The sequence below is a fragment of the Astatotilapia calliptera genome, chromosome 16 (assembly GCF_964374335.1).
Source record: "Astatotilapia calliptera chromosome 16, fAstCal68.1, whole genome shotgun sequence".
Classification (NCBI taxonomy): domain Eukaryota; kingdom Metazoa; phylum Chordata; class Actinopteri; order Cichliformes; family Cichlidae; genus Astatotilapia; species Astatotilapia calliptera.
Genome location: NC_137437.1, coordinates 11297691 through 11322808, shown reverse-complemented (window position 1 = coordinate 11322808; position 25118 = coordinate 11297691). Strand labels below are relative to the sequence as shown.

At 41.0% G+C, this 25118-nt stretch overlaps 1 protein-coding gene across 1 annotated transcript; it reads left to right on the top strand.

Annotated features, from left to right (window-relative positions):
• The first annotated feature begins 501 nt into the window (after positions 1-501).
• rftn2 (raftlin family member 2) lies at positions 502-24558 on the top strand. Its single transcript, XM_026143688.2, has 9 exons — positions 502-959; positions 15285-15465; positions 17613-17721; positions 17951-18125; positions 18321-18539; positions 21529-21635; positions 22836-22939; positions 23027-23108; positions 24018-24558. The coding sequence occupies exons 1-9, from the start codon at positions 821-823 to the stop codon at positions 24201-24203; spliced, it is 1302 nt and encodes a 433-aa protein (XP_025999473.2). The 5' UTR covers positions 502-820; the 3' UTR covers positions 24204-24558.
• Positions 24559-25118: the final 560 nt, after the last annotated feature.

Below are 25118 nucleotides of genomic sequence, written 5' to 3'. Positions count from 1 at the left end.
ACAGTCTTTGAAAGCAACACAACAGCAAAACAGAAAACACAAGAAAGCAGGAAACATACCCTTTTAGTCATGGTCGTCGGTTCTTGGGTGCTTGGGTCTAGGTTTTTGTTCTGTTTGGTTCTGAGAAGTAATTGGTTCATTTAGTTTTCTTATAATAGTATAGCATATAATAGTAATATTTTGCATTTCCTTGTGCTTTTAAGTTTTGATATTTACTAATGTTATGATCTCAGACGACACATGAGCAACAAGTATAAGTTTTTATGGCAGCTTTTATATTGATACTTTTTATAATTTAAATATTTTATTGTTTTTTTTATTCACCAAAAATGGCGACGGTATGAAAGTGAACCACTTAATAAAGCAAAGCAGTAGTGTTTGTAGAATCCTCAAACCCCAGCGTGCATTCAAATGTAATTGAAATGAGCCGTTTCCTGTTTTTCTTATTTTATTTTGAAATCTTAGCGGAAGTTGTGTTCTTGGTGCCTTTTTGCTAACTTGTTTGTAGAGGGAAACTTTTCTCCAAGGTTCGCGCTCCTCCTCTTCACGCTCCTGACGTGCAGCCACTTCAGCGGCGTACTCTTTAAGCATTAGCCGCTTTACGAAGTCATCTCTCGGGCTTTTTTCACTTCTTTTCTTAAAACCACCGAGCAAAAGCCTTTCCTGCTATTTTTCAGTGGAAATTCAAAATAAATTCCAAGGAATCAACAGCGTGGACCGAGGCGGGATGGGGCGGTCCAGTTGAAGTTGCGAGCTAAAGACAGGCTGAGTCTCCTCCGGTGCTCCCACCACAGTAACGCCAGTCCCCGCCTTGGAGGCCATGGGCTGCGGCTTGCGAAAACTAGAAGACCCGGAGGATAGCAGCCCCGGGAAAATCTACTCCACCTTGAAGAGACCGCAGGTGGAGACCAAAACAGACACCGTGTACGAGTATGTACTGCTAGACTTCAGCTTGGAAGGTAGGCGTGTGGCATATTTAATCCATCAATCGATTAGCTGACAGAAAATGTCTTGTTTGAAGATGTCCCATCAGTGTTTTAGAGCTGCACATATTTCTTATAACGATGATATTCATCCTCTGTTGCTTCACACTCTGAATACAAACTACAGCAAAGATAAACGGACTGACAGAAAATGACCCACTAACAGTTTCTGATAGTCCGTCGCTTTTTGTGTTGCAACATCATATTCATGAGCACATAGCAGGTTTTCTTTGTCTTATCAGAAATCTATTTGCGTAATCTTATTGTTTATACTGATATTGGAACATGTTTACTGTTTTATACAGCAAATGATTCATGAGAAAAATTTTACATTTAACTTTTAACATTTTCCAAGTGCTTCAAAGTTAAAACGATTAGTTGATTAATCAATTGATTGACAGCAAATGGATGGCAACAGTTTTGGTGGATTCTTAACCTGATGCTCAGAACAAATGAAGCAACTTAAAAACAAACAAAAATATCATTGTATTATTATTGTTTTTTATTATTATTATTATTATTATCATTATTATTATTATTATTAGTAGTAGTAGTAGTAGTAGTAGTATTAGTGTCTGCTCGGTGATTGACTTTTCCTCCTGTCACCATGTCACAGGCTGGACAGGGCAGAGTCATGTGACAAGATACAATGGGGAAGTATTAACAGAATTTAAAACCAATAACAGCAATCAACACGGGCAGATTATATCGGTCAGAGGATCTGAAGAGGTTAATTTTTAGCTAATCTCCCAGCCTTACAATCAAGTATGCTGTGAGATGTTCTGAGGCAGTGATTTGATTATTCAAAATGTTGATTGAACATTTTTGGTCAGCTGTTGTAGCTGTAGGCTTGTTGTCAGTTTTTCAAATTAAAAGGACTAAACATTTGGCTGTTTTTTGTATTCTCCTCTGTTTTATAAATGTATAAAGTGCATATTTTTGGGGCTGTTGCTTAGATAAGACAAGTGCACCTAATTCAGTTGCAGTTGCATCTCTAGTTTACTTCTGGTACCTCTTAGACTGGCCTCAAAGTAAACCATTGTTGCTAATTTTAATGGACCCTTCAGCTGAACAAATAGTTCAGGTTCTTTCCCGTTTCCTCTTAACAAAAGCCTGAAAGTGTTCCTTTTTCTAATTCAAGCATTCCTCTTGTTTATTTGGCCCTAAAATAACCATAAATAGCAAACGTTATGATACTGTAGTTTGTTATTCCCCGGGGAAAAGTGTAATAAAAGCACCTTACAGCCAGACAGGAAGCATCTGATGTCCAGATCACTGTTTTAGAAAAAAAGGAAATGACCTGTTAGTTTACTTTCAAGTGTTTAGCATACATGTAATGAGTTAGCATCTAACTCTTGGTTTCTCCTGGTAACAGGGCTGTTTGCCTAGCCTATCATGAAATAGGTCACCAAAGGTTTTTTGTTTTTGTGCCCTCCTCCCTGCCTTTGCTAGTCACTTGTTACCTCAGCAAACACACGGACACACAGATTGACGTACCTTCTTATGCAGTTAAATGCAGCATCCTTCCAGAGTAAACAACACCACCTGCTCTGATGTGGAGTTTCATTTGAACATATGCGAAGGTTGCTGTTTTTCAAGGCTAATCCCTTCATCTGGTCTCCCGACTGGCTGTTTTCACTGTGACCTATTTGGAAGGAAATGGTGATTAAGTTCTGAATGGGAGCTGAGCACGTTAACGTCAGGCCAGCACAATGATGAATTGGGGGAGAAGTACTGCGGCCAAAGTTAGAGGAGGTCAGGGGAGCAAAGTGCTCCTGTTGTGCTGTCTGCAAGAAGGTAGCAGTAGAAGCTACCATTGTCTGAGCTGTCATTATTGACTGATAAAGCTGCAGATTTCTCTGCACTATTATAGTTACTATTATAATCTTTGTTATTTTTGTAGTAGTAGTAACAGTAGTAGTTTTGGTGAAATGTATTATAAAATTAGTGGCTAAGTATAGGATTTTTTTTGTTTTGTTTTTTGCTAATATGCCACCTTAATGTTTCATTAAGATTTTAACTCCTGCCTTAGATAGTGACAGTTAACCATAATATCTGAACACAGCCTTAAACATCTGCAGCAGTAATATTGATCCGTATAACACTGATTGAACATTTGTTCATCAGAATCATTACTTTTACTTTAACCCTTTAAGACCTACCATAGAACCAAGTCTGCCAGAGCTTATATTATATTTTTACATGCTGTGGAGCCATTTTTGGGATCATTTCAAGTTGCTATACATCAATACAACCATTATAGCCCGAATTTTAATAATATGCATGCATTAAGTGCATAGTAATCACATAAATTGCAAAAAAGTGCAATAAACTACAAAAAAATTTAAAATCGTTTTTGTTTTTTTAACATATATTTCTAGTTAGAGAAATTTAAGAGGCTTATCCCTCAAAACTGTAAATACAAAAAAGTTGCACAAACTAGTTTCCCACCACAGGAAATTTATTTTAAGTGTCTTCATAGTTTTATTTTTGAAATATACCAATTTTCATATACTGCAGGAAAAACGAAAATAAATATTATACTGCAAATTTGCAAAATAACAGCATATGCATCAAAATAAACTATTTCCAGCTGTGCAATATGAGTCCTAAGCATCCCAGAAACGACACAGAAAATCATAAAGTCAAACATAACTCTTAAAAACACAAGTATAGGCTCATGAGGCCCCGATGGTAAAAAAAAAACTACCGTACATTTCCGCAAAATGACATCACTTCCGGTTTCGGGCAGGTAATGGCAGACATGCGATAGTTCACGCTGATGGACGTAGGAAGTGTTATGAACAGCTGATCGGATCGGCAAAGCGTGTTTCTGGAATATTATGTTTTTGTTGCTGCAAGTGCTTTTTATGCAGTTTTTGCAAAGCTATATGTGGAAGGAAACTGTGACCTAGGACAAGCTGATGGCATAAGATGTAAGTACAACTCCTCCGGTTTCATATACAAAAAAAATTATTGCGCTAGCTTACGTGGCTGCAGTACTACCGGGATTTAAAAATAGTTACGCAAAATGGAGCGTGTCCGCTCTGACCGGCTTTAAAGGGTTAACTGCACTTTACTAATAATACACAGTCTGACTTGTAGTGAGGTGTTTTCGTAGCATGTTATTGGTACTTGTATTTAAGGAACGGTTCTAAAAAGTAGTTCAGATGGTGATTAACTTTATTAGTATACTTTAGATACTACATAACATATGGGTGAATAAAAGTAACAGGTTCGTTGGATTGTTCTATATGTTCTGTGGAATCTTTAATGTTGCCATGGGAATTTTTCTTGTTGACAGCTCTGTGTATGACCCACCAGCAGTGGGTTCATGACCCACTGTGGAAAATTATTTTAAATCTTCTGGTTCTCTGAGCCAGTCATGAGCGGGCAGTCATGGGTTTTGCCCTCAGACACACTTATAAATACAGTATTTTAGACAGAGTGTGTGTGAGTCATAGATCTACTTTAGACAAACTCTGGTTCACACGAGTTACAACAATAATGAGCTTTGTGAGGAGTCCTTGCTTCACAGTGGATTCATTTCTGTAACACAAAATTAATTTGTGCTCAGCAGCAAAGTGATGGATCACACCAGGGCTAGTGGGCTTAAATGACAATAAGAGTATTAATAAACAATCTGAAGTTATCCTGTAAATCTCGGTCACTTATATCTCTATCAAACCTCGACACGAGGCTCAGAAGCGCTGCATGTTTATGACTGTTTGTCTGAAGGGGGCTTCTTTTCTTTTGTGAGTTAAGTGTGAGAATAGCACATTAATGTTCAGGCTTCCTGTATTCTTGGATCCGTGTCATGGAATCTCACTTGAAATGTGCAAATATCTCTTGCTGAGTGTGAAGCTCCATAATTGGCACAGCTAAAGATAAACTGGAATGATTCCAGTCTGTGAAGGTCTAGTACAGACTGTTAATCTCCCCATTTTATGATTTTGTGTATTAAAAAAAAGGGGGGGTGTGGGGGGTCTGTAGTGGTTTAGTCAGTTGGATTTTTTCTTGCCAAATGAGCCACGAAAATGATCCTCAAAAAGCCAATCTGTGCCACCAAATGTGCACCACATTTACTGGCTGGTGATCAGATTTCAGTTGGATTGTTTTTAAGGACAGATTTTATGTAGGTTTAATGTTTGAGAGCATGACTAACATTCCTGATGAGCACCTGGCCTGCAGATGTCTTTCAGCCACCAGAGGTCAGGTTGAACTGTATGCCTGTGCATATTTATTTATGAAACACATCAAATCAAATCACTTCTATTGTCACATCACATGTGCTGGTACACTGGGACAGCACATGTGAGTGAAATTCTTGTGTGCAAGCTTCACAAGCAACAGAGGTGTGCAAAATACAATAAGAATCTGAGAATTATGAGGATAAATATATGTACAAATATAAGAATGTATGCGCTTTACTGAATATGTATACCAAATATGTATATATATACGTGTGTGTGTGTGTGTGTGTGTGTGTGTGTGTGTGTGTGTGTGCATATATATAAAATAAAATACACAATATACAGAGGTAAGCAGTTGAATCGCTGGGTATCTTTATGTTTGTTTAATATTTAGGTAGATTTTTGTTAGTACCTCTAAAAATTGTGTTGTTTGTCCAGTATTATGCCAAATGTTGGGAAATGTAATATGCAAACATAGGAAACATCCCACAGTGAAGTGCACTAGTGAGATTGTGGGGCAGTGAGCAAGTCGGCTCTCATCCAGTTATAAAAATATTTAAATGTAACATTTCTCATTTTGCCCAGAATACTGTTTATTCATTTAATTAGTTTGTCAGTAATTTGGCTCATCCTGAATAAGGATGAGTTACACTGGACATTGGTGTCTCACTGGCAAACAGGAAGTGACACATTACAAAGCTGTATGGTGGAGGCGGGTAGTTGGGTCCTTACTATGTAAAATCACCTTGACACAGCTGTTGTCCTGAACTGGTGCTATATAAGTAAAACTGAACTGACTCAACAGTACTCTGAACAACCCAAATGTCACATTTTGGGTTTAAGAGCTTTGCTCGTTGTTGTTAGCTCAGCCTCACTGCTTTCTCACTGAACAGAGCAGAGAGGGTGAGTGTGGTGCCTGTGCTGGGAAAACAAGACCTCATTGTTAAAGGGTCCTGTCCTTGGCTCAGAGGGCCTTTTTGAGGGAAACAAAATCCACTAAATATGTATGAAAATCTTTAGATTATTATTTTTTTAAGTAGGATCACAACTGGATTTCATAAATTCAATTCAATTTAATTTATATAGCGCCAAATCACAACAAAAGTCGCCTCAAGGCGCTTCATAGATACAGAGAAAAACCCAACAATCATATGACCCCCTATGAGCAAGCACTTTGGCGACAGTGGGAAGGAAAAACTCCCTTTTAACAGGAAGAAACCTCCGGCAGAACCAGGCTCAGGGAGGGGCGGGGCCATCTGCTGCGACCGGTTGGGGTGAGAGAAGGAAGACAGGATAAAAGACATGCTGTGGACGAGAGACAGAGGTTAATAACAGATATGATTCAATGCAGAGAGGTCTATTAATACATAGTGAGTGAGAAAGGTGACTGGAAAGGAAAAACTCAATGCATCATGGGAATCCCCCGGCAGCCTACGTGTATTGCAGCATAACTAAGGGAGGATTCAGGGTCACCTGGTCCAGCCCTAACTATATGCTTTAGCAAAAAGGAAAGTTTTAAGCCTAATCTTAAAAGTAGAGATAGTGTCTGTCTCCCGAATCCAAACTGGAAGCTGGTTCCACAGAAGAGGGGCCTGAAAACTGAAGGCTCTCCCTCCCATTCTACTTTTAAATACTCTAGGAACAACAAGTAGGCCTGCAGAGCGAGAGCGAAGTGCTCTAATAGGGTGATATGGTACTACAAGGTCATTAAGATAAGATGGGGCCTGATTATTTAACACCTTGTATGTGAGGAGCAGGATTTTGAATTCAATTCTGGATTTAACAGGAGAAATCTGCTCTCTCTTTCTAGTCCCTGTCAGCACTCTTGCTGCAGCATTTTGGATTAGTTGAAGGCTTTTCAGTGAGTTTTTTGGACATCCTGATAATAATGAATTACAGTAGTCCAGCCTGGAAGTAATAAATGCATGAACTAGTTTTTCAGCGTCACTCTGAGACAGGATATTTCTAATTTTAGAGATGTTGCGCAAATGGAAGAAAGCAGTCTTACATATTTGTTTAATATGTGCGTTGAAGGACATGTCCTGGTCAAAAATGACTCCAAGTTTCCTCACAGCGTTACTGGAGGCCAAGGTAATGCCATCCAGATTAAGAATCTGCTTAGATACCATATTTCTAAGATTTTCAGGGCCGAGTACAATAACCTCAGTTTTATCTGAATTAAGAAGCAGAAAGTTAGCGGCCATCCAGGTCTTTATGTCTTTAAGACATTCCTGCAGTTTAACTAATTGGTGTGTGTTAAATAAATAAATGAAATTCTACCCCTTGTTCAAGGACATCATCACCTCTCCTTGAAGCAGTGAAGCATTTCTGGGACACGTAGTGGCGATCACACACTCACACACCCATCATGTATCTCCCAGTGCTCCCAGTCAGCTTGGCCTGATTCCACTTTGAGAGGAGACTGGACTTGGGGCCTGGAGCCCGAGGCAGTACATCAATGGCTAATGCTTCCTGAGGTTATCACTAGCGGAGGGATATATATATATATATATCTCATATATGGTATGCATATTCTGTTTCTGTAGGGGAAAGAAAGCATGTCGAGCTGAGTCTTTGTAGTTATTGATCTTTTCATAGCAAACTGCTCACAGTGCATCTTACATCCGGACAGCACTGAGCATCCCGATCATGTTATGCCAACAAACTTGCAGCATCTCCCGTCTGTTTTTGGTAGCTTTCACACTAAAATGCAGAATTTCCATCTGTAAATGAAACTTTCTAAAAACGTTTTAAATGATGGCTAAATCATCTCTAAATGATTCCTCTTTGTTTAGGCATGTGTTTACACTTTGTCCATGGGTCATCTTTCCTTTGCACTGTTTACCTCAGCTGTAGAGATTCTGCGAATCAAGAAGGTGCACAGAAAAATAATAATAATTAAAAATAATAATAATTACAAAAATTATATATAGCTCTTTATTTTAAAAAAATCAACATATTCTTAAGACCTGAGAGCTTGTTTACGACTTCCTGAATGAAGAGAAAATTATTAGTCTTCCAGAAACAGAGCGTCATTAAGCTTAACTCAGCCTGTCACATAAAGTGATGGATGATGTAGCCTGTTGTAATAGTGGACTTAAATGGGCTCATATCAGCTACACGGTAAACGTCCCAACAGATTGCTGGTGTTACCTTGATTGATTGATTGATTGATTGATTGATTGAATCTTTATTTTGAACATGTTGAAAAAGTATAAAAAAAAATAGAATTAAAAGAGACAAATGAACAAAGCAAACAAAAGGAAAACGAGCAACCACAACTCCAAATAACGTCCATGTTCAAAAAGGAGCAGGAAGAAGCATAAGCTTATTTAATCCCACCCCTTTTCCACTATCTAGTATCAATAGACTACAGAAATACCTTCGCTTTTTGAAGCAGTTTTCCGCGCAGTTTGTTTTCTTATGTTTGTTTGTCTCATATAAAAATGCCAGGTAGCTTTATAGGTTCCTGTGTAGCATGCTCCTTCAAACTCCTGTTTGTTCTTGTAACAAGTGAGTTACTCCTGTACAGGCTAGAAGCAGTGTTGACAGAAGAATAGCCTTGTCCTGTATTTCCCTGCTCATGGACTAGCTTTGTGCAACAACTGAACAGGACTGAGGGAAATCAGGGAGTAGATGGTGATGTAAGGTGACGTGAGGACCACATCAATAAACTGGAGGATGGTTGGAGTGATGTTTATTCATGACTGACGGTGATTTCAATCGCCTTCCTCTGAGAGAGGATTGGGTTGTGAAGTGGTTTGACTGACCTCAGCCTTAGATGACTGTCCCAGTTGTGATGAGGCGTTTACTGTTTCTGCCTGCCAGGTCTATTTATTATCTCCAGAGGGTAGCGCAGTTGTCTGTAATCTCAGTCTAATCCTAGTATTTAAAGGTCCACGACAGATCCTTTCAGATTAAAGTTTGTGTTTTAGGTATTAAATTTGAAGGAGATTTCAAGGACACTGAAAGGTAATGCAGACCTAAAAATGTAACCATGAATGACATGAATAATCTGAAATGATACATATTGAAAGTACATGTGTTGTTGGTGTTTTTTGTTTTTGTTTGTTTGGGGGGGGGGTTGATGTTAGGAAAGCTAACATTAGCATTGAGCACGTTAACAGCCAACAGTCAGCAGTCATGCTTACTGGTCAACTGAGAAACAGAAAGCTGCTTTTCTAGTATTCAGATCTGCCCCTGACTCAAAAAGCTGGAGATGATGACAGGAAACCATCTGTGGGCCTCATTTTATTACATGATGTGTTTGAAGCAGTGGACTGGTCTCTCCAGCGGGAGACATTACATGGTGTAGGAAGCTGACATCAAATGCTCAGCAGTTTGGAGGTATTTGTTTCCTATAATTGATGAAGCGAGTTAACAACTAAAGAGCTCATTCAAGCTGTTTTGGCTTTTCCTCATTTTTATCCAGATCTGATTTTAGGCAAACAGTGATCATGTCAGGACTTGTGCAGCACCCACTGATTTCAGACACGCCCTGGATCGCTTTTTTTCTGGTATGAGGTCTGCTGCAGGAGACTGCAGACACACACGCACGCACGCACGCACACACACACACACACACACACACTGTTTGTACCATAATCACAGCTTAGAGGTTTGCATTCACCTCTTGATCCTGCTGATCAGTTACTGTTCCTCACCAGCAGCATTCGTATTTGAAGCAGATGAGCTGATAGTGGCTTTGAAAACTAAAATGTGTCAATTAATATTGTTTGCGTTAATAATTAATTAATAAACATGTAGCGATAGAGACTTCTGTGCATGTGTGTTTTACTATTACTGTTTTGTAATAGCATCCTTTTTTGGGGCCGACATTTCTACACAGATTAATTGTGAGACTACGCTGGTATTAAAAAAAAAAAAAAAAAAGATACGTTAAAGATAATGACTCTATCTACGATCCATTTAAAAGAGGGAATCACCAGACAAGCCAAGATACCATTTGACAATACTTTGCTCACAATATGATATTGTTGTGATTTTTAGTATCTTTCAATAACACGTGCAATTTATCATCTTTAAAAAAAAAAAAAAGGTTAATAATGTCCTGAAAGTTAAACTGTCAGTATCAGTTTTATTCAATAATAAGTTATGACATTTCTTTTTCTTTTTTTTTTCTATTTCTTTTTTTTGGGGGGTTCAAAGTGAGATCAATCAATCACACCAACATTGTTACTAAAACCTGCCATAACTTGGAGTCAGTCTGCTATCAGTCTGCAACTGGATGGGGTCAAGTTAACATGCAATCTGTTTTTGGAAATACATCAATTAACTGTGATAAATCATTAAAAATCACACAGCAGTCGTCTGTCTACAAAGAAATTCATGTTAAACTATTATTCAAGTCCAAACCTTCAACAATCTCTCTGAGCGACTGCAGTTAACCTAAAGGTTGCTCTCCTTTCTTCACTTGTGTGAAGTCATGAGGTAGTTTTGTCAGCTAAGTGTGCCCAGTGTTGGCTGGGCTCAGCTCATGATGAGCCCTGAGCATGAGGTGACCCTCTCGTTTGTAGTGCCCCAGAGTATTTTAAGTATTTTGGTATCCCTATTTGCCATATTGTGATGCTATGCTGGGTCTTTTTTATTCCCTCCAACCCTGTTTAATAGAGGACAATAACTTCACATAAGAATAAAGTTCAAAACATACTAGTCCCTGTTCTCCCTGTGTGGAATTTATGTGCCAAAAGCATTAATGTGGTGGTCCTCGGTGTCATTCACTGTCTCCTCTGGGAGTGTCTCAGTCAGACAGACTCCCCACTGACATGGACATCAGACAACGGTCTGAGAAAGAAACTTCATCCACGGGGTGGACGACTCACCGCAGAGGCAGCTGATTTTGTTGAATTGTTGCATACCATTAAATGGGCATTTTAATAAAGGAACAAACTCTTTGTTAATCCCCATCACACGCACACAGTCTTCAAGTGACCTTAATTTGTTGCTTTTACAGTATTATAGATTTCTCTAAAATTAATGCAGAAAGTGTAACTTGCTTTGGCTCTGTAATTCCAGAACCTTAGATTTTCTCCCTGCTGATCGTTTTTATTCCTCGACTACAAACGATACAAGGACTTGAAAAAACAGACGTGTTGAGGTTCGTAGTGTGGATGTCGCTCTTCATTTATTTGCTCCTCGTTGCTAGGCAGCTTTCCCTTTTTCACACCTTCACACATGGGTTTGTGAAATCCGTCTTGTAACCCGCTCCCCCCTCCATCTCCCTTTGGCTTTACCTCCCTTTCTCTCAGCTCTGTCACCCCTCTGTGTGCCCTCCTGTTATTCAACTCCTCTTGAACGGCTTCTACATTTTTACCACGTCCTTTCTAAGCTTCCCTTCTTCATCCCCTCCACCACCTCCTCCTTTTTCTCCCATACCCCACTGAACAGAGGCCTCAGTGTGCGGGTCCATGGGCCAAGTGGCAGCAGAATGGGAGGGGGTGTGAGGATTGAAACGGGGGAGGAGACGAGCAAAAGGCTGTCACAAAAGCCTTGTTTAGAGGTGTATTTGGATGCTAACACAGACGTCCTGGGAGCACTGAACTCCAGTTGTGGTGGTCTGTTTTTCTGATGTGGCCACTCTATATCACAGGCCTCATTTCATGATACAGTAGCTGCGTCATTAGCCTAAACAAACTATGTAAACCACTATGTTCCGCTACACAAGCTAACATAAGATGTGACATGATCCTAAACAAGCTAAAATTAGCTTAAACAAGACACATTCCTAGCTTAAAATAAAGGCACTAATATAAAGTACTACATTATGTTAAACAAGATAACATTAGCTGCTATGTTAGCCTAAACAATTTAACAGCATGTAAAACAAGTTAATTTTAGCTGATATACTAGCCTAATCCTTTGAACATTAGCTGCTACATTAGCCTAAAGAACCGAAGATAAATTGCTACCTTTAAATAAAAGCATTAACAAAAGCTGCTACAATTTCATATTTGTCTAAAAAAACAAACAAACCACGAGCTAATAAAAACAGTAGTATAGGAAGATAACTGGTGTAGGAGTCATTTTTCTTGTGCCCCTATCTTTATCACCACTAGGGGGTTGTATTTCATTTTATGCACTTGTTATGACAGGCAGGTATGAGGTTATGTAGGGTCAAGGTTAATTCTGTTCAGGTCTTGCTGATGAGACGGGGCAAACGGTTTTCTGCTGTGCTCAGTCTGGTTAAATATTGTCTTTGTTTAAATGGAAAGATAAACGGGCATTGCAAAGGAAATAAATAGGGCTGGGTATCGTCACTGATTTCTAGAATCAATTCGATTCCGATCACAAGGTCCCGAATCGATTCGATCCACGATTCAATTCGATTAGATTCGATTCAATTTGATTTAAATCTGGAGAATTTTGCCTCAGACAGTCAGAAATATTATAATTCAGATCAGTACATTAACATATTTTTCTATCTATAAAAAGGAAGCTGACACTCGCAAGACTTTATCAAAGGTGTGAGCGTCACAGCAGATGCCTTTGTGTCAAAGTAACTGAAGATAAAACACAGAAAAACATGAAGGTGATTTTCCTGGCCTGGGATTTTATAAAAATATTCTGCAGTACATCAAAAACGAAAGAAAACCATTAATCAACATATGAACATTACCTCTGACGTTACAGCTGTTTTATTAGAGACACAGCTGAGCGTTTTGCATTTTGCATAATTTTAAAAAGTTGACATTTGTTCAGAAGCCTATTGAACAGCAGAAATTAGGTTTTCTTTTCAGAAGTAAGAAAAAGGAAAAAAAAAAACAGCGGCCGACAGCGCTGTAAACAACGGTAGACTTGTGCGTAACAAGCAAGCGAATAATGTAGAAAACAGATTTTTAGACGGGAAACTGTTCTTGAAGTACAGAGAGAGAGAGAGAGAGAGAGAGAGAGGGCTGTGCATGAAGTGTGGTGGAAGCAAAACAGCAAAAGTCGGAGGGAATCCATGACGATGTTTATGTGAAGCGTAGTTTGGATCTGCTTTTGCTGCTGGTTCGGTCAATATTGTTTGGAGAGAGATCAAACTAACAGCTTTAGAATCAGCGCAAAAAGGGCGTAAACACAAAGCGCGGACCTGCCGAAACATCAGAATCAGCGAGCTGTCGGCATTCAGCCCCGACCGTGTCGTGCCATCGGGTGAGAGAAAGGCGACACCTCACTGATTCTGATCCATCGGCGGGTCCACGCTTTGTGTTTACGTCTTTGTGCAGAATCCGTGTTTCTGCTCTCATTTACTGTTTTAGCTGTTTGCTGGTTGTTGAACTGTTGTGAGGTTTAACCTGAGATTCTGGCGTTTCGGGCAAAATAAATTTATATTAAAAAATCGATTCAGGATTTTAATGAATCAATATCACGTTATCCAAGCCAGAATCGATTTTAATTGATAAATCAATTATCAAAACCCACCCCTAGAAATAAATGACTGAATATAAATATCGTGAATATAAATGAAAACAAAGATTTGGCACGGTGAACTGTGACTGAGTGCACGTAAAAGCAACGCCTACTAACAAACAAGTAGCAACCAGTAGCATCAAAATATAGGATTTACTTGCTACAACAGCGATATTTAACTTTTATCATGTACGTCTGATTTTTTTCTTTCTTTTTTTTTATATTTTAAAGTTCAAAAAGTTTTTCAAAAAAAAAAAGTTCATAAATTCCAGGAAAACTACCACTTTTTATGGGACTTTCTCTGTGTTGAGGTACTTGGATTCACTTCATTTCATGACTGCTGTCCTGTGCACAAGTTCTCTTTAGAGCTGCATCACTGTTTTCCAGCAGCTGCAACATGTGTTAAATTTAAATTCACCTCAAGCATTGAAAGCGGGGTTTAAGCCCACAGGAATGCCTGTAAACTGTTGCAGCAGTCGCCCGACCCTGGTGTTTACTGGTTTTATTGAGGTTCTGGTGGTCTTCATTCTCATGAAGGGAGCCAGCCAGACAGCTCATTCAGAGGCTGCAGTGATGTCAGCTGCATGCTGGTCTCCCAGGTCTCTTGGGTGTTTGTTCACGAGAATGTGGGGTGAATGCTTTTTTTGCCATCTTTTACACACACACACACACACACACACACACACACACACACACACACAGTCTTGTTTTCATCGCTTCACAGGCTGCTGTACAGTCTTTCACTCTGTTCCCTAAATTTAAGTCTTATCCAGAGTTTGTCCCAGTAAGGGAGACGGGAATTCCCCACATTGTTTGTGTAAACTTGTATCTCGCAAGATTAGTAATACTGTTACACACAAGATGAGTTGACATCAGGAGACTGTAACCACATTAATTTTCTACCTAAACATCAGTACCCACCCACAACATGAGTTGTACACAGAATAATGAGAAGAACACACAAAGCTGTGTTGATGCTGACATGCCCTAACCCTCAGTCAAGCTCAATTAGTGGAAGTTTTGTCAGAACAAACAATGAATCTCCACAATGTGACTGTATAAACAGGAGTAAGGCTCTGAAGGCTCTTGCTCTTTATCATTTGTGTCCTTTTTCTTTCCTTGTTTTTAATCATCCTTTGTCCAAAATGTGCAAATTGTTCTTTAAAGTCTTGGAATGCATTGTGTGTGTGTGTGTGTGTGTGTGTGTGTGTGTGTGTGTGTGTGTGTGTGTGTGTGTGTGTGTGTGTGTGTGTGTGTGTGTGTGTGCGCGCACAAACGGCGTGTAGCCAAACCCCTCTGAACAGTTGCTCTTTGTGGACACAGGAAGTATGGTGATAGCCGCATGGATTTCCAGCCAGGACTTTAGGAAAAATGGCACAAGACTCCGCCATTCACAAACTCTCCAGCTCTCTCTGCTCACTTCACACCTCTGATGGCTCACAAATGGATAAAATGAAAACAGAAAGGATCTCTTCCCCTTAAGGCTTTAGAGTCGTAAGGGGAAAGGTGTTTATTTGATGGTAGATCATGGAAGGTGATTGATGGAGCCGGTGGTCACATGTCATTTTCAGACGTCATAAAAGTTGGATTGATTTATGAATAATCAATAAATGGTTTGTGTGTCAAAGTCTTCGGATGTGTCATTCAACTCTGAGCGCAGGTTTGAAAACTGAGCAGATGATGTCTGTGTGTGCAGGTAGCCGTCCGACAGTCCAGTATGTGTCCTCGCTGTCTGAGTTGCCTCAGGCCCTACAGCCATACTACACCCAAGGCTACCTCTTGGCTGCACTTCACCCCATCATCCTGTCTGTGGGTCGGACTCGCTCGCTTCCCTTCAGCCTGCTCTACCGCGCCATCCTGGCCCGTCCTAGACCCAGGTACGCCAGTCCTAGTCCAACGTCATCAAATTTATCTTAAAACTGGCCTATTATTGATTTTTTTTTTTTCTTGTATGTCATGGTCAAAGAAAGCTTTTGCCATGATGTTGTCTAGTAGGTATATGAAAGATAAATGAAGTCAGCTGCATATTTAATGCAGATTGCTGATAGGAGGTCTGACTTGCGTGCTAGCAGAGAGAGGAGACGGTGTTTTGGTTTGACTACTGTTCAGTTTCTGTTGGCTAAAATTCACCTGACAACAGGGATCTCTCAGCAGCCAATGAGGATGGAGTATGTCTGATCTCTCAAGCCTACTGGGCTCTGCTGAGGGACCCAAGGGGGCGACAAAACCACCACAAAGAGATATAAAACCCACTGCCAGGAAGGTCAAAACCACAATACCCACACAACAGTCGCAAAGGGACCCAGAATCACCATACACAGCTGAAACAACCGCAAACAGAATAAACATGACTTGACTACAAAGAGAAATAAAACCTCCAAGACTAAACACGACTACCATTCGGAAAAAAACTACAAAGAAACTAAACATGAAACCGAGAAACATAAAACAGCCACCAAGGAAGCCAAACTAACCAGAAGAGTCTAAAAATGATTACCAGCAACACAAAACAACCACGAACAGACTAAATACCAGGAGACTAAAATCAACCACAGAGGAAATAAACATGATTATTAGCAACATGACGGTAAAGTTGCACAAATCAACCAATACGAGGCACGAACATTTTCACACTTTTCTCTCTTGTTTAAACACTCTCAAAGTTCAAACCTTCGTAGAAAAATAAGTCCAGTATTATAGAATGAAACCAAAGATCAAACCCTGTTTTCAGGTCCACAACATGGGAATAGAGCAGCTGCCAGAGAATTCAACATTAATGAATCAATGGTACGGAAGTGGAGGAAGCAAGTAGAATGGTAACTTCTACCTTCCTTTGGCATGTCCAGAAGTCCCAGTTTATGTGCAATGGTTAGCATCTTCTTCTGCCTTTTAGGTGCTACCGCAGGAGCCTTTGACGGTGCAAAACGCTTCATCGACATTGTTGTTTGTTGGAGAGAAAACTTAAAAAGTGCAGCACTTCAGAGTCACACTGTAGCGATCTAAGATTTATGTAAATTTGACAAGCTGAACGCATTCTGTACTGTACAGGAGACACAGCACGAGGTTAATTGACAATGGTCTACAGCTGATCGGGACACAGAACACAATGTGCTGTAAAACAAAACAAAACAAAAAACAAAATGCAAAATTGCACCAAAAAAATCTGCGAATCAGTGAGGCCGCAAAAGGTGAACCACATTATAGCGAGGGACCACTGTATTGCCGTGTTTTCCGCACTATAAGACACACTTAAAATCCTTTAATTTTGTCAAAAATTGACAGTGCGCCTTATAATCCGGTGCACCTATGTATGAATTCTGGTTGTGCTTACTGACCTCGAACCGATTTTATGTGGTACACGACGCTCAAAAATCTGTCAAAAATGTTTTAGTCCGTTACTGAAGTTGGGCTAGCTGGTATATAAGGATGTGCTACGTGATCGTAGCGACAAAGCTATGTTAGCATAACATTAGCACAGTGAAGCTGGAGGATGAACGCTAACCTTTTTCCACTCGAGAACAACTGAGATAATCCATCCACAATACGAGGTTAGTCATTAATATACTGCAACAACATGGGAATAGAGCAGCTGGAGAGAATTCAACATTAATGAATCAATGGTACGGAAGTGGAGGAAGCAAGAAGAATGAGTTGAGTAAAGTTTGACTTATCTGACTGCTTTGTTTCACTTAATGTGCCTTATGGTCCGAAAAATACATAGGTTTGTGGAGCGTTGTGTTGTTTTTTTCTGTTAGTTGTGTGGGGGGATTTTTTTCCTGCAGACTGTGGTGTTATGCTCGTATCGAGTCGCTGTCTCCTCATACTGATGAGAACAAAGTGAAACGTTTACCTTCATGTTGAAATGGTGCTACAACGGTCTGTGCGTACTCTTATCACTACAGTAGCAGCAGCCTGCTGAGCATGTAAATGATTTATTTGTTTGTGTCTGCAGCTCTGTGACAGCTGGACTCTGCTGAACAAGTCTCCCTGGGGTCTAACACTTATCTTTGTTATGTGATTTCAGTAAGCAGACAGCATCCATGTATCACAGCGTGCCGGTGCTGAGGGTGGAGGAGTGGCCTTTACCTGGAGACTCGCTGACGGCTGACACTGTCAGAGCACTCATCGATAGGGTCAGCCATCTTTACCGGTGCATTAGTCAGATCAAAGTATCAAAGAAGGGATTTTTAGTATATATGTTACGATCAAGACATCCTCAATGGATTCAAGATAAATGAGTGGTCAATGTATGATAAAAGCAATAAATAAATACTTTTAATGGCTGAAAAATGTTTGAAAGCAATGTTGGAAAATGCATTCACCTCATCTAAACTTCTTAATCTGTATTTATCTTTGCTGTAGGTGAACAGCAGTGCACGGGGAGGGGTTCGATTCATTGGCTCCGTCCTCCAGCAGGTGAGTGGGATCACCAATGGCCGGGTGCACAGTCCAAAGAGGGCCTGTCGCTCGCCTCCACGTACACCTCCTGAAACACTGCCTGGAGACAGAGAGCTGGATGACAACACCTACAGTCCCGGTAAGACAAGATATTCATGTGGGGACTTTCTGACTGGTTGTGTGACCTCAGGTTCACATCCATGGTGACAATAATGGTGTTATGTGTTAGACTGTCAAATGGTCGAGAAGATTTCACCCTTGAACCTTGTATTTTATGTTATTTTTTTAAGAAAAATGGTAAAATGAGTCATACTTTTGCTCCTTCTCCTTCCAGATTTGAGGTTGCTGGTCTTCTTCCACTCATGGGCTCCTGGCTGTGCTCCTCTGGACTCTCTGGGCTGTCAGTACCACCAGGGGGCACTCTCCATGCGTGTTTCCAGGAAAGGCCACGTGGTCAGTGCTCTGGAGGCTGATTGGTTGGAGCTGACTGCCGCCTACTATCGCAAAGGCTGGTCTCTGGTAGACTCCTTTGTTTACTGGGACACACCTAAAGGTTGGTCTGATGGTGGATGTTAAACAAGCACGGAGCGGTGCATGTATGTTTGTCCTCTGCAGGCTTGAGCACTTAAAAACATTAGTCATGATTCCAAAACTAAAAGACTGAAGAAACCTCAGCTGTCCGGTGACAACAGGTATTGTTCAAACAGTCTGAAAATGGTCTAAAACCCATTCAGATTCAGAACCAACACCAACTTTCAAAGTCATTGCAAAATCTCATCCAGACCAAAGCCAAGTTTGAAACAAGCCAAAAGTCAGGTTCAAAACCAAGTTTCAAACCATTCTACTATGCCCCAAACTAGGGCTGGGCGATATACCGAGTTTTTAAAAAATATCGATATATTTTCATACAAGATATAAGATGTGACAATATCCTTGATATAGTCTATGTTACGTTATAATTATACTTGTGGAGCCACAAGTTTGCCTCTCTTTCGTCCACTTTTGTCTCTACGCAACGTTACTCGGCCTCGCCTCTCCTTCACTGAATACAACTCCCCCTCGCCCATAGCTTCACCTGCAGGCAGCGACCAGATGGACACGGCAAATCTCCGTTAGCGAGTTGTGGGGCTGGACGGCGTCAACGTGTTAGCGAGCTAACCACGCTAACGACATGCAGCCCACAGGGGCTGCACGGCCTAAAATCCTTTCATTTTCTCAAAAATCGACAGCGCACCTTATGTATGAATTCTGGTTGTGCTTACTGACCGCGAACCGATTTTAGGTGACGGCAATCTGTCAAAAATGTTTTACGACTTTGGTAAGCTACGGAGCTGCAGCGCTTGATGGATTGTCGGAGCATTGCGGCTACTGTAGTCTGGAGCCTCGCGGAGTGATACGTACTGTGCTTCGACGTAATATTACCGTATTGTGTGTGTATAAGGGCCATAAATGGCACATGTTCGGAGACATGGTTACAAAGAGGATTTCAAACTCCAGGCTGTCAGTCATGCAGTAGAAGTTGGGAACAGAGCAGCAGTGAAATCTGTCTCTTTGTTATTATGCTCAGCGTCTGTTAGTTTACATTTTGACTGCACAATTATGAGCTTTTTGTTATGCACAAAAACAACATCGTTTTCTTTTATTTATGGAGCATGATTGTTTAATAAATGCTGATAATTTATTTTTGAGTAATTTCTTCATGTAAATCTATGCTGTATGTAAATAAAAATGCCTGTGTGACATCTGGGACACAGTGTGACTAAGAACTCTTTTTGTTCTTAACTTATGGCTTTAAAAAAAATCGAGATATATATCTTATATCGCCACCCAGCTAAAAAATATCGAGATATGAATTTTGGGTCAAATCGCCCAGCCCTACCCCAAACCAGAGCCACAGCTAGAAGCTAATCCAAGTCTAAACCAAGTCAAAGATTAGGTATAAAAACATTCCACATCCTTGTCCAAAACAAGTGTAGCAATTTGTTTAACATCACAGCCCAATACAAGTTATAAGATGGTCCAAAACCAAGTTCAGACCCAATCTTAAACTTTACACAGCTTTGTGTATGTATACACAATACACACACGTGTGTGTGTGTGTGTGTGTGTGTGTGTGTGTTGTGTACTTATTGTTGTGATTGACATTGCTGTGCTTGAGAGTCACCATCTAACGTAACTTGTATGTGTCTGCGCGTTTGCATGGCCAATAAACACGATTGTGATTCTAACGTCCAGCCCAACAACACTGTAAAATGGGCCCAAAGTCAGAACCTGTTCCAAATGTTTAACTAGTCTGACGTCAGCTTGAAATCCACAAATGAAACCAGAGTTGTCAAAAAAATGTTAAAAAGACTAAAACAAGTTTGAAATGTGTCACACTGATCTAAAGCCACCTGTGTCACGTTGTAAGTGGACTGATTCTTGTATAGAGCTTTTCTGCTCTCCCAGAGTACTCAAAGCTTTCTGTACAACATGCCACAGGCATCCATTCTTCTATGCTTTTAAGTGCTTACTAACCACATTCACACACATTCATACTCCGATGGATGCATCGGAGAGCAACTTGGGGTTATGCAGACTAGGAAGAGCACAGGATCGAACCACCAACCTTCCGATCAGTAGATGACCTGCTCTACCCCCCGTTGTCCAAAACGCTGGAACAACGAGCCTCCCAATAACCTTGAATAAGTCCAAGTGAAGCTGCAGAGCTGTGCTCTGCAGATGAACAGGAAGCGAGGTCGCCAAAGTCGGGAAGACTGCTCCAAATATAGATGCAGTGGGAGAAAGGAGCCAAAACAGGAAGTGACTTTTTTGTGTTTATGTCAGTCTTTGGTTTTTGGGTTTTTTATGAGATAGAAATGGATCGCATATGTTTTTCATGTGTTTCATTTTGGCCACAGTTTATTTTGTGCAAACTCGAGTCATACTTTCTAGTCTTTTATGAATTTATTTTAAGTCGTTTTACTGCGTGCATAGAATCAGATAACTTGGGTTTGTTATCCTTCTTCCTAATGAATCGGGGAGCATTAGGCAGCTCGCTGATGGTGCAGGGTGATGGAGAGGTTTGTACAGACGGACTACAACACGAACCCTCCGCGCTGCTGTCCTCTCACACATGAACACGTGGGAACTCTCAACCTATTTCTAATAACTGGGTCATTATCAACCCAGCGACGCTCTCATTTCCCCAGCAGCTGAAACTTGGCTAGCTGCAGCGGTGTGAATCATGTATGTGCTGCCAGACAAGGTCAAGAATCTGGTAAATGTTTGATTGTTGTTCTGTACGTTTTCATAGCAGCATTTAGTTGTTTGCTCTTTTTAGCTGTGAAACTGCACAGTTAGACCACTTGATTCACAAAGCTGACTTGCGTAATGTCATCCAGCGCCCTCTGAGCAGTTTGAGTTCCACAACTGTGACTTTATCAATAAGAACCATGCCACACAAAAATATGAAGATGAATTTTTCTGTTTTCACCACAAAAACGTGACCGTGTGTCTTCCAAACAGACGTTTGTGTCACTGCCACTGTTTGTGTGTTTCAGGCGAGCCGGTGCCTCGATCGCTGGAGGGATTGTTCGTGTACGAGGAGAGAAGCACGTCTCCTCCTGCCAATGACACAATTGTTGTCGAGCAGTGGACCGTCATCGAGGTCAGTGAGATTTTTGGAGAGATGTTTGTGGAACAGAGATGTTTTATCCACTCTTTAAGAGCAAGCTTAGGTTAAACTGTGAGGCTTAAACAAGACAAAAAAAAGTTCTTTTTGAACATTAGTAGCTTTTAACACAGTTTGAGATAAAAAATGACCCGTATGTGTACGTGTGGTTAACATTGTGAGCACCTGGGACAGAATTAGAAAGTCAAATAGACGGTTTGAAGAGTTTGAAGCTGGTCGGCTGGTGAGGCATCTGGTTTTTTTTATACCTTCATACCTCCTCACATTATACACCATATGACAGTATTTATCTAATCAATAGAAATCATTGTAGTGATGGATTGGCTGACTCGATAATTCCACGTTGTTACTTTTGCTGTCTGTCTTTACAAATATTCGTTTGGTAAACTTATAATGCCATTAATGCACAACTCACCGTGTAGTTACACCAGGGATCGGTTAAGAGCAAAGCACAGAGCCACAAAACATATTTAGGCATGAAAGTGAAGAAAAAGCATCACAGCAAATCCGGTCTAGAAACTGAAATCAACTTTTGTTAAATTCTGTAGTTTCTTCCACTGATTTCATTTTTATTCCATAGGTTAGTAACTGGTTAAATAAAATAGTTTCAGGAGCCACAGGTTTGAGACCTTTGCTGTGCTTATTGGTTGAGGACCCTGACATGACACCTTAGAGCAGAGCTGAGGTCCAGTGTGAAGTGTTATACACTTAGGATGTGACTAGAGGCAAAGAATTGTGCAGCTTCTTCCATGTTTGTTGGCTCTAAAATACTCCCAAACACTCTTTGTTTACTAAGCACAATCCAGTCGTTCTTTCACAGCTCTCTGAGCTCAGCTGTCCACTTTATCAGTGTCTCCATGGAGAGAGAAAACCCCCACAGCATTTCTAAACAATATCATTGCCAGCTTTTCATTCCTCAGTATAGACCAATCATCATAACTACATCGCATTTCCAAGGAACTCCTGAGAGACCAGATCCTGGCCCCCTAAAGCAGGTGTGCTTTGGAGCAACCGGCTCTCAAAGGCTCCCCTTAATGAGCGGCTCTAAAATAATCAAATGTTAACATGGAATCAAGTCAGAAGTGGTGTTTACTGAGACTCACGGCTGGCTCTTAGCCAGAGAGGTTGCTTTTTCTGAGCCCTTCTGTTATATCTGGACACGTTGCTCTCCTGCAGGACTCCAATGTGAAAACAGATTACGGGCCACTCCTCCACACTCTGGCTGAGTTTGGCTGGCTGCTCACGTGCGTGCTGCCCACACCCATCATCCGGCACGACAGGTAGAAGAAGATGCTTTGAAGATGTTTTCTCTCCTGAAACATGTTTTTCAGTTTCATTTCTGACCATGCTCCCGTTGATGTGTGCAGTGACGGGAATCTGGCCACAAAGCATGTTGTATTCCTCCAGAGGCCGGTCAGAGGTGAGACAGCCGGACAGCCGAGGAACCAGGTGAGACCTTTTCCACATTCGCTGTGGCCAAGAAACATGATGAGGCAGCTGAACGTTAAGCAAATGTTTAAATAGTCTTTAATCTGCATCTGGCATCAGCGTTCTCTGTTGGATAGACCTACAAAAGCCTTGTGCAGCAGTGAAAGAGGCGAGCTGGTGAACACGTTGGGATGTTAAGCAACTTCAGTTGCTAATAAGTCTCTCAGGTGCAGGTGGAGACCCGAAACAGAGCTAGAATAGACATCACTGCACTCAGCGATGTCAGTGTTGTGCTCCTGCTTTCCCAAAGTCAGTTTGGTTTACAGTGTGTGTGAGGAGGTTGTAAATTCAGACGCCAGCAGGGATGCAAATTTCCCTTTAATTTCCTTACCCATGCCAACATTTCATAATTCCACCTCTCAGCGTAGCTTCCTCACATTAAGCTGAAGAGTTTTTTCTTTGGGATTTTCAAGAAAGCACTTCTAAACATGCTAGTTTTCTTTAGAAAGTATACATTGCTTTTATTTAATGTTGTGACTGGAGAACAGCAGCAGTGTTTAGTGGAAGTAAAGAGCTGACCTGTATTACCAGCATCACCCCGATGAAGATGAATGAAAAATGGCTCTGTTGGATAAGCAGGAATATCCTCTGTGTGGCTAAAGTCCCCCCCCTGGTGGAGAAAGTCGGTACTACTCGGAGTTCACTGCAGTAGTACTGCAAACTCGTAGGAGGGCAGAAAAACAAAACAGCAGTTACCTGCAAACTATTCCAGGTGTAGTTTTCATGAAGCTGCTTTATTTATTCCAGTCGCCAGTCTGCAGAGCCGCCCTCAAGAAAATCTGTCTTTAGATTTTTATTTTAAATCGTAGTCCATCTGTGTCATTTCATGGTCTGTTATGGGTTCTGACTGGTGTCCCTCTCTGTCTCCAGTCTGTGTCCAGTCACTCTGTGAGTCGGGCAGCCAGCAGCCCCGACCCTCCAGACACCCTTGCTCTGCCTGCGGGAGGCATCGGGGGATTCCCAGTGTTCGGAGGAGGGTACCCCAGCTCCCTATCCCACATGGAGGAAGGTGGCTTTGAGCAGGACGAGGGGAAAGCTGAGGTCACCTGTATGTAAGCAGGTGGAAGTACCCAAGCAAAGAGATATGAACTGTGGAAGGTTCAGACTATTCACCATCTGACAGAGACTTTAATGTAGAGGAGCTCTGCACTTTGAAAATGTTGTTAACGAAGCCATAACGAGAAAACGGTTGGACTTAGATGTGCAGAGTGATGCACGCCTAATAACAGGTGCTCCCAGTATTATAAAGCACAGGAAATATGTTAATGTTATTGTGAGAACTTGAAGGAGCGGGGCTCTGCTTTCTGCTTACAGTCTGGAGTTATGCTCCTTCACAGCTCAGAAACATACTGAAGCAGGAAGAAATCTAGTTTAGTTTATAGTTATTTAGAAAGAGTACAAAAAGTGATGTGGAACTATAACTAAACATAATAGGAAAAAGTCACAGGCAGTTTGGGTTAAAAGGGCCTACTTGTTCTTACTTCAGCCCTCTAAAATCCATGTTTCCTGAGAAAGTTCATGAATGTCAGCTTTAGATTTATATATCAGTGAGACAACATCCTTCAGTCAAGTAATCAGTTGTCAGTAATAAATGTATTCCAGAAACTGTGGAAGGAAAAAGAAAGTAGCACATTCCAGACTTTGACATATGACCGGTGACCTCAGCTTGAAGTGTGTGGATGTAGCTGCTCGGTGCGGCTGCCATCGTCCTGTGTGATCACTGTGTGGTGTCAGTGGCTCTATTAGGTTTAATATCGTACACGATGGAGCTCGATCAGTAAAAATTTGACTTGTTCTTTCATAACTGGTTTAAAGCCCCAGCTGTGTGCGCTTTCTGCTGGCGTGTGTGTATAACTGACTTTCAGTCAGAAAAGCAGCAGAAGTTCAGCGTCTGGACTCGGAGTTCTTTTCTCTCTTTGCTAATGTGCTGCTCATAAAAATCGACGAGGAAGACTCCTGGAGCCTCGAGGA

What these genes read in the sequence shown, in the direction of transcription:
- rftn2 (XM_026143688.2), top strand. Translation starts at nt 821, where the DNA reads ATGGGCTGCGGCTTGCGAAAACTAGAAGACCCGGAGGATAGCAGCCCC. An exon ending in GCTAGACTTCAGCTTGGAAG is followed by an intron (nt 960 to 15,284) that starts GTAGGCGTGTGG and finishes CTGTGTGTGCAG; the next exon opens with GTAGCCGTCCGACAGTCCAG. An exon ending in TTACTGGGACACACCTAAAG is followed by an intron (nt 18,540 to 21,528) that starts GTTGGTCTGATG and finishes TGTGTGTTTCAG; the next exon opens with GCGAGCCGGTGCCTCGATCG.